The sequence below is a fragment of the Salvelinus namaycush genome, unplaced genomic scaffold (assembly GCF_016432855.1).
Source record: "Salvelinus namaycush isolate Seneca unplaced genomic scaffold, SaNama_1.0 Scaffold3687, whole genome shotgun sequence".
NCBI classification, from domain to species: Eukaryota; Metazoa; Chordata; class Actinopteri; order Salmoniformes; family Salmonidae; genus Salvelinus; species Salvelinus namaycush.
The window spans coordinates 4,887-15,466 of NW_024060660.1; the positions used below are offsets into that span (position 1 = coordinate 4,887).

Below are 10,580 nucleotides of genomic sequence, written 5' to 3' on the forward strand. Positions count from 1 at the left end.
CAGGAGGACTGGACATGGGAGGACATCCTGGACGGCAAAGGATCCTGGACATGGGAGGAGATCATGGCCGGAAAGGATCGCCTGCCGTGGGAGCAGGTGGAAGCATTGAGGAAGGCGGAGACAGCGAGTAAAGGGGCCAAGCGTTACGAGGGAACACGGCTAGCAAGGAAGACCGGGAGGCAGCCCCCCAATTTTTTGGGGGGGAGGCACACGAGGAGATTGGCTGAGTCAGGTTGGAGACCTGAGCCAACTCCTCGTGCTTACTGTGGCGAGCGTCGTACTGGTCAGGCACCGTGTTATGCGGTAGAGCGCACGGTGTCTCCAGTGCGCGTTCTCAGCCCGGTGCGCTACATCCTAGCTCCCCGCATTTGCCGGGTTAGGGTGAGCATCCAGCCAGAACGGGTTGTGCCAGCTCTAAGATCGAGACCTCCAGTGCACCTCCACGGCCCAGTGTATCCGGTGCCTCTGCCAAGGACAAAGCCTCCTGTATGTCTCTCCAGCCTGGTGAGTCCTGTGCCTGTCCCCAGAACCAGGCCTCCTGTATGTCTCCCCAGCCTGGTGAGCCCTGTGGCAGCTCCACGTACCAGACTGCCCATACGTCTCCTCACTCCAGTGATGATCCATGGCAAGAAGTATCCAGTGATGATCCATGGCACGAAGCCTCCAGTGATGATCCATGGCAAGAAGCCTCCAGTGATGACCCATGGCACGAAGCCTCCAGTGATGATCCATGGCAAGAAGCCTCCAGTGATGATCCATGGCACGAAGCCTCCAGTGATGATCCATGGCAAGAAGCCTCCAGTGGTGATCCATGGCACGAAGCCTCCAGTGATGATCCATGGCACGAAGCCTCCAGTGATGATCCATGGCACGAAGCCTCCAGTGAGGAGTAATGGTACGAAGCCTCCAACGACGACCTCCAGTCCGGAGCCTCCAGCGACGGTCTCCAGTCCGAAGCCTCCAGCGACGGTCTCCAGTCCGGAGCCTCCAGTCCGGAGCCTCCAGCGACGGTCCCCAGTCCGGAGCCTCCAGCGACAGTCTCCAGTCCGGAGCCTCCAGCGACGGTCTCCAGTCCGGAGCCTCTAGCGACGGTCACCAGTCCGGAGCCTCCAGTCCGGAGCCTCCAGCGACGGTCCCCAGTCCAGAGCCTCCAGCGACGTTCTCCAGTCCGGAGCCTCCAGCGACGTTCTCCAGTCCGGAGCCAGATGAATCAACTGCATCTAATCTTCTTCCCCAGCCACTCTTGTCTTGAGTCTACAGCGAGCTAGCCTGTTCTTCTCAAAACATTATTATCAAGCTAGCTAATGTTAGCCAAGTTGAGCAGAGATCTCAGCTTGCTAACTAGGAAAGCTAACTAACTACACACCCAATATACACAGCGCAAACAATTATTTTCTAATGTTAGTCTCAACAAAATGACAAGTACATCACAGGAGGTTGGTGGCACCTTAATTGGGGAGGACGGGCTCGTGGTATTGGCTGGAGCGTAATTATTGGAACGGCATCAAATACATCAAAGACATGGTTTCGAGGTATTTGATGCCATTCCATTCGTGCTATTCCAGACTTTATTATGTGCCGTCCTCCCATCAGCAGCCTCCACTGAAGTACATTACACTGTAGCTAGATACAGGCTAGCCAGAAGGCTCTAGCTAGATACAGGCTAGCCAGAAGGCTCTAGCTAGATACAGGCTAGCCAGACGGCTCTAGCTAGATACAGGCTAGCCAGACGGCTCTAGCTAGATACAGGCTAGCCAGAAGGCTCTAGCTAGATACAGGCTAGCCAGACGGCTCTAGCTAGATACAGGCTAGCCAGAAGGCTCTAGCTAGATACAGGCTAGCCAGAAGGCTCTAGCTAGATACAGGCTAGCCAGAAGGCTCTAGCTAGATACAGGCTAGCCAGAAGGCTCTAGCTAGATACAGGCTAGCCAGAAGGCTCTAGCTAGATACAGGCTAGCCAGAAGGCTCTAGCTAGATACAGGCTAGCCAGAAGGCTCTAGCTAGATACAGGCTAGCCAGAAGGCTCTAGCTAGATACAGGCTAGCCAGAAGGCTCTAGCTAGATACAGGCTAGCCAGAAGGCTCTAGCTAGATAACCAGCCATGTAATGCCAATAGAAAAGCATTAGCTTTGTAGCGGTTATGCTATGTGGAAATACTTGTTTTAATTATTTCCTTCATCTTCCTCACCAACGCCTTCATGTAGCTTTCAAAATTCTGTAAATATCATTTAGTTAGTTAGCAATTCATTTCAACACATTTTAATCCATATTTATCACAGTAGAAAGCAGTGCATTCCAGACCGGAAAAACGTGAAGGCACGACCCAATTGGTCGGTAGAAAAAACCCTGTTCACGAAAGCTCCTGTTTATCTGTGCTGCCTGTTTACAGATTTTTTTTTTTTTTACAACTGCAAATCTTTTGGCACAGGTTACACACAAAATTTGTGCTAAAACTGAGCACAGATTTGACATCTGCAAGTGTAGTTTTGATTCACAGAGAAGATTCCCCAGTCTTGTAACAGTTGAACTTTTCATCCATCCCCTTGCCCCGACCCGGGCGCGAACCAGGGACCCTCTGCACACATCAACAACAGTCACCCACGAAGCATCGTTACCCATCGCTCCACATAAACCGCGGCCCTTGCAGAGCAAGGGGAACCACTACTTCAAGGTCTCAAAGCGAGTGACGTAACCGATTGAAACGCTATTAGCGCGCACCACCGCTAACTAGCTAGCCATTTCACATCCGTTACAGTCGCAATTAGTATATTATTTACATTCATTCTCAAATGCATGCTTGCAAATCTTATGGAATTTATTCACATATCAGTACCTGTTTGCAAGTGTTGTTAAATTTATTCTCAAAATAAGTTACATGTTTTCAAATATTGTTTACAACTACAAAACTCAGTATACAGGTGTAACTGTCGTTCTGCCTCTGAGCATGGCAGTTAATCCACTGTTCCCCGGGCGACGAAGATGTCGATAAGGCAGCCCCCCCCCGCACCTCTCTGATTCAGTTGGGTTAAATGCGGAAGACACATTTCAGTTGAATACATTCAGTTGGACAACTGACTAGGTATCCCCCTTTCCCAACTGTTATTTTACATGTGTAAATCATACTTTACATGCTTGTGTATAATTAAGTAATGATTCTAGCTCTATAGAGGCGGGGCAGAAAGCCAGACGGGGAGGAGAAGTAGGGGGGGTTCATCTGCCTGCCCCTTTATCTAAAGCTCTTCACCGAAGGAGAGACTGCCATTCAACTTGAACCGACTGGTGCCTTGAGCTAACCAACCAACAACATTTCAAGCCTGCTACCTTTCAACAAATAACGTTTTTTTGTTAATTGTATTATTATTTGTAGTTAATTTCAGGAGGACCATAATGAACGTCTTATAGCCGACTACTGAAAACGGGTGGATTTTTACTGACCTCAATCTCAAGATGTCTATACTGCCATTCACCCCCCCGATTGTGAAGAGGCTTTTAGGCTGGAAAAGGGGTGAACAGATACATGGACAGGAGGAGAAATGGTGTGAAAAGGCAGTGAAAAGTCTTGTAAAGAAATTGAAGAAGACAGGACAGCTGGACGAGTTGGAGAAGGCCATCACGACCCAGAATATCAACACCAAATGCATTACCATACCAAGGTATAGGACTCCCCGCCGTAGTAACTCCCAGACAGGTAGCTAGCCAGCTGCTTAGCCAGGCTATCTTCTGGTTATACTGTTGTGATTTAGTTAACTAGCTAGCAAAGCCAGCTACTCCACCAGTAACTAGCTACTTGCTTTATTTAGCCTTATAACCATGAAAGACTTCATTATGTGATCAACAATGAGTGTGCTTAAATTGGCATATGCATTTGGGTGCGTTCGTAATTTCGCTCTGGCTATCTACTCCGATTTCAGAGAACTCTGGTCTGAGTGTCCCAGAATAACTGATGAATTTACGAGCGCTTAAAACACCCGTTGAACATGGCCTGTGTCGAAAAAAATGCGTATTTAAATTGTTGGCAGCAGCACAGTTAGTCACCAACGCTCTAGATAACATGAACGGACAATCTGACAACGCTCTAGATAACATGAACGGACAATCTGACAACGCTCTAGATAACATGAACGGACAATCTGACAACGCTCTAGATAACATGAACGGACAATCTGACAACGCTCTAGATAACATGAACGGACAATCTGACAACGCTCTAGATAACATGAACGGACAATCTGACAACGCTCTGAATTTATAAACGGACAATCTGACAACGCTCTGAATTTATAAACGGACAATCTGACAACGCTCTGAATTTATAAACGGACAATCTGACAACGCTCTGAATTTATGAACGGACAATCTGACAACGCTCTGAATTTATGAACGGACAATCTGACAACGCTCTGAATTTATAAACAGACAATCTGACAACGCTCTGAATTTATGAACGGGACAATCTGACAACGCTCTGAATTTATGAACGGACAATCTGACAACGCTCTGAATTTATGAACGGGACAATCTGACAACGCTCTGAATTTATAAACAGACAATCTGACAACGCTCTGAATTTATGAACGGGACAATCTGACAACGCTCTGAATTTATGAACGGGACAATCTGACAACGCTCTGAATTTATGAACGGACAATCTGACAACGCTCTGAATTTATGAACGGGACAATCTGACAACGCTCTGAATTTATGAACGGGACAATCTGACAACGCTCTGAATTTATAAACAGACAATCTGACAACGCTCTGAATTTATAAACAGACAATCTGACAACGCTCTGAATTTATAAACGGACAATCTGACAACGCTCTGAATTTATGAACGGACAATCTGACAACGCTCTGAATTTATGAACGGACAATCTGACAACGCTCTGAATTTACCAACAGACACTCTGACAACGCTCTGAATTTATAAACGGGACAATCTGACAACGCTCTGAATCTATAAACGGACAATCTGACAACGCTCTGAATTTATAAACAGACACTCTGACAACGCTCTGAATTTATAAACGGACAATCTGACAACGCTCTGAATTTATGACCGGACAATCTGACAACGCTCTGAATTTATGACCGGATAATCTGACAACGCTCTGAATTTATGACCGGACAATCTGACAACGCTCTGAATTTACGAACGGGACAATCTGACAACGCTCTGAATTTATGAACGGGACAATCTGACAACGCTCTGAATTTATGAACGGGACAACCTGACAACGCTCTGAATTTATGAACATACCCACATATACGCGAATGTTTTGGGGGGTTTGACTAGCCAATTGTTTGTCTTACATTCGCGTCGCCAGCTAGACAGCTGTGTTTGTGTCTGATTGCCGCGAGTCTGCAGACATCTAACGTTAGGCCTGTGTTAAACTAGCTGGACAGATAGCCAGTGAGTCGATGAACTCAGTTGTGAATCTGCTCATGTCATGGTTTTGGTTACTGTTTCGCGACAACAAAATTGATCCTTTTGAACTGATAAAACATAGTGTGTGTGTGCACATATTTTCATAAACCGGTTGTCATCACTGTGTGTGCGTAACGGATGTGAAATGGCTAGCTAGTTAGCGGGTACGTGGAGCGATGGGTAACGATGCTTCATGGGCGACCGTTGTTGATGTGTGCAGAGGGTCCCTGGTTCGCGCCCGTGTCGGGGCGAGGGGACGGTTTAAAGTTATACTGTTACATGTGCTACTGTAGCTAATCTGACGGACGTGCTAGTATTGTGTCCCTGTCCACGGTACGGTAATAATCAGTTCAGATATACTAGGAAGGGGTTTCTTTGACCCCCATCAAACAATACATGTTAGCTAGATTACAGACTGACATTGAGTGACTGACTACAAACTGCAACCCAAATCCATGCTCTGTGAGTCCCTCTTCTTTATATGCTGCAGACAGCCGGGTAGCCTGCCCTGCACCTCTCCCAAGAGAGCCGGGTAGCCTGCCCTGCACCTCTCCCAAGAGAGCCGGGTAGCCTGCCCCGCACCTCCCTCAAGAGAGCCGGGTAGCCTGCCCTGCACCTCTCCCTTAAGAGCCGGGTAGCCTGCCCTGCACCTCTCCCAAGAGAGCCGGGTAGCCTGCCCCGCACCTCTCCCAAGAGAGCCGGGTAGCCTGCCCCGCACCTCTCCCAAGAGAGCCGGGTAGCCTGCCCCGCACCTCTCCCAAGAGAGCCGGGTAGCCTGCCCCGCACCTCTCCCAAGAGAGCCGGGTAGCCTGCCCCGCACCTCTCCCAAGAGAGCCGGGTAGCCTGCCCCGCACCTCCCTCAAGAGAGCCGGGTAGCCTGCCCTGCACCTCTCCCAAGAGAGCCGGGTAGCCTGCCCCGCACCTCTCCCAAGAGAGCCGGGTAGCCTGCCCCGCACCTCTCCCAAGAGAGCCGGGTAGCCTGCCCTGCACCTCTCCCAAGAGAGCCGGGTAGCCTGCCCTGCACCTTTCAAGTCCCCTCTTTCAGTCTGTCCATCATGGCAGTTTTGGGGGTCAATTTGAAGTAAAATCAAATTATAATTCAATAATTGAAAAACTTACATCTATTTTCAATTATTTTGCAATAAACTAAAAAGGCGGAGACCCCAACCCTGGTCAGTGGTAAGTCAGTCCCAGGAGAACTGGTCATGTCCCCTCCTGTCTTGTTACATTCTACAAATACCTAATGTCCTGTCCACACACGTCTTGAGACCTAAGGGCTGGGTGGCTTCTGTGTGGTGGTACCTTCTGAGCCATTCACACAACAGGACTACTGTTTAGACTGGAGAAAGAGGCCCTCCCCCTTCACAGGGAGAGAAAGGAGAGGGGAAGAGAGAGTGTCTGTGGGAAAATGGGATTCCTCAGAATGCTGAGTCAGTGTGTGACTAGCCTAACTTTGTGTTTTGTAAATATTGTAGTGCGTGTCTGTAAGTCAAGTGTGTGTATGTCTGGCTGTGTGTGTGTGTCTTGGTGAGTAGTCTATTGCGGTATCGTGATACTGGTATTGTGACAACCCTAGTTTTAAACCAGGGGTTAGAACCTAAATGATTTCCCAATCATTTCCTTCTGAATAGAACTACCATTTTTGTTATTGTTTCGTTACATTGTTCCGACCCAGCAAAATAAAGTTCCAAACCGGTTCGACCCCCCCCCCCCAAAAAAAGTACAGGTTTATATAATTCTTTCCTGTATATTTTTTAACGTGTGAAATCAAAGGGTTTTACATTTAGCTCATTCAATCTTCAATCAGTGCGGATAGAGCTAGTTGTTTACATGCGTGATGGACAGACAAGTGTCGCCTGTGGCACAAGAGCCGACTGAAATTTAGCAGTTGGGGAGAGAGCACTGGGCATCTTATTATACATGCATTATCTGAATTAGGTCCATCATACCTAGGAGGAGCGGCTTTCTATGGAGGAATGTCCTTTTGAGCTAGCTAGCTAACAAGCTAACAAGCGTGAGCTAGCTAACTAACAAGCTTACAAGCGTGAGTTAGCTAACTAACAAGCTAACAAGCTTGAGCTAGCTAGATAACAAGCTTGAGCTAACACGCTTGTGCAAGCTAACTTACAAGCATGAGCTAACTAACTAACAAGTTAACAAGCGTGAGCTAGCTAGATAACAGGCTAACAAGCTTGAGCTAGCTAGATAACACGCTAACAAGCTTGAGCTAGCTAGATAACACGCTAACAAGCATGAGCTAACTAACTAACAAGTTAACAAGCGTGAGCTAGCTAGATAACAGGCTAACAAGCATGAGCTATCTAACTAACAAGCTAACAAGCTTGAGCTGGCTAACTAACAAGCTAACAAGCTTGAGCTAGCTAACTAACAAGCCAACAAGCTTGAGCTAGTTAACTAACAAGCTAACAAGCATGAGCTAACTAACTAACAAGTTAACAAGCATGAGCTAGCTAACTAACAAGCTAACAAGTTTGAGCTAACAAGATAACAAGCTTGAGCTAACAAGATAACAAGCTTGAGCTAACAAGCTAACAAGCGTGAGCTAGCTAGATAACAAGCTAACAGGCTTGAGCTATCTAGATAACAAGTGTAACGGATGTGAAATGGCTAGCTAGTTAGCGGGTACGCGCTAGTAGCATTTCAATCAGTTACGTCACTTGCTCTGAGACTTAAGTAGTGTTGCCCCTTGCTCTGCAAGGGCCGTGGCCTTTGTGGAGCGATGGGTAACGATGCTTCGTGGGCGACCGTTGTTGATGTGTGCAGAGGGTCCCTGGTTCGCGCCCGTGTCGGGGCGAGGGGACGTACTAAAGTTATACTGTTACACAAGCATGAGCTAGCTAACTAACAAGCGTGAGCTAGCTAGATAACAGGCTAACAAGCTTGAGCTAGCTAGATAACAAGCTAACAAGCTTGAGTTAGCTCCAACAGCTCAGCATAGTAGCCTCTCTCTTTCTCTATGGTGAGAGAGAGAGGCTACTATGGTGAGCTGTTGGGGGGAGAGAGAGAGAGAGAGAGAGAGAGAGGCTACTATGGTGAGCTGTTGGAGAGTAGTGGAAACTGAGGATAATATATCTATTGTGTGTCTGATAAAGTGTGTTGTCTTTCTGGGTTTAAATTGGCGCTCCTGATTTTCTGCGGTATTTCCCGGGACTTTGGATAAATATGAATTATTCCCAGTATTGAAACTTGGTAAATAAATATCAAGAAAATATTAATCCCAAGAACCAAACACAGGAGTAAAACCATAGAATCCCCCAGTTGTGATGTTCGAGAGGTGGGCCAATCCCGTGTCTGATGGGACTGTCTGGTCGGGACATGGGAGTGAGCTGGCTAACAGAGTTTCATGGGTATCCTCTCTTGTTGTGATGTGTGGTTTTTTTGTCCTATATTTTTTATTTTATTTTTAATCCCAGGCCCCCGTCCCTACAAGGAGGCCTTTTGCCTTCTGGTAGGCCGTCATTGTAAATAAGAATTTGCTCTTAACTGACTTGCTTAGTTAAATTAAGGTTAAATACATATAAAAAAAAATCCTAGATGCCATGTCCTGCTGCTGTTGTGCTTACTTAACCAGGTATTCATCTTCTTCTATCATCCTTGCTGTCCCCCCCCCCCCCCCAGGTCTCTAGATGGTCGTCTCCAGGTGTCCCATCGCAAAGGCCTTCCCCATGTCATTTACTCTCGTCTGTGGCGTTGGCCAGACCTGCAGTCGCCCCACGAGCTCCGGGCCATAGAGCTGTGTGAGTACGCCTTCCACACCAAGAAGGACGAGGTGTGTGTCAACCCTTACCATTACCAACGCGTCGAGACACCAAGTGAGTACTATGATACTACTACAGGACTATGATACTACTACAGTACTATGATACTACTACAGGACTATGGTACTACTACAGGACTATGGTACTACTACAGTACTATGGTACTACTACAGGACTATGGTACTACTACAGGACTATGGTACTACTACAGGACTATGGTACTACTACAGTACTATGGTACTACTACAGGACTATGGTACTACTACAGAACTATGGTACTACTACAGGACTATGGTACTACTACAGGACTATGATACTACTACAGTACTATGATACTACTACAGGACTATGGTACTACTACAGGACTATGATACTACTACAGGACTATGGTACTACTACAGGACTATGGTACTACTACAGGACTATGATACTACTACAGTACTATGATACTACTACAGGACTATGGTACTACTACAGGACTATGGTACTACTACAGTACTATGATACTACTACAGGACTATGGTACTACTACAGGACTATGGTACTACTACAGGACTATGGTACTACTACAGGACTATGGTACTACTACAGGACTATGATACTACTACAGGACTATGGTACTACTACAGGACTATGGTACTACTACAGGACTATGATGATACTACTACAGGACTATGGTACTACTACAGGACTATGGTACTACTACAGGACTATGATACTACTACAGGACTATGGTACTACTACAGGACTATGGTACTACTACAGGACTATGGTACTACTACAGGACTACGGTACTACTACAGGACTATGGTACTACTACAGGACTATGGTACTACTACAGTACTATGATACTACTACAGGACTATGGTACTACTACAGGACTACGGTACTACTACAGGACTATGGTACTACTACAGGACTATGGTACTACTACAGAACTATGATACTACTACAGGACTATGATACTACTACAGGACTATGGTACTACTACAGAACTATGGTACTACTACAGGACTATGGTACTACTACAGGACTATGGTACTACTACAGGACTATGGTACTACTACAGGACTATGGTACTACTACAGGACTATGGTACTACTACAGGACTACGGTACTACTACAGGACTATGGTACTACTACAGGACTATGGTACTACTACAGGACTACGGTACTACTACAGGACTATGGTACTACTACAGGACTATGGTACTACTACAGGACTATGGTACTACTACAGGACTATGGTACTACTACAGTACTATGATACTACTACAGTACTATGATACTACTACAGGACTATGGTACTACTACAGGACTATGGTACTACTACAGGACTATGGTACTACTACAGTACTATGGTACTACTACAG

General features: G+C 46.5%; 1 protein-coding gene across 1 annotated transcript; it reads left to right on the forward strand.

Moving 5' to 3' along the window:
- Positions 1-3,447: 3,447 nt before the first annotated feature.
- On the forward strand, positions 3,448-9,261 carry LOC120040614 (mothers against decapentaplegic homolog 3-like; the record flags this gene model as incomplete). Its single annotated transcript, XM_038985698.1, has 2 exons — positions 3,448-3,653; positions 9,068-9,261. Coding segments are annotated over exons 1-2 (400 nt in total), but the record flags the coding sequence as incomplete, so codon positions are not given.
- Positions 9,262-10,580: the final 1,319 nt, after the last annotated feature.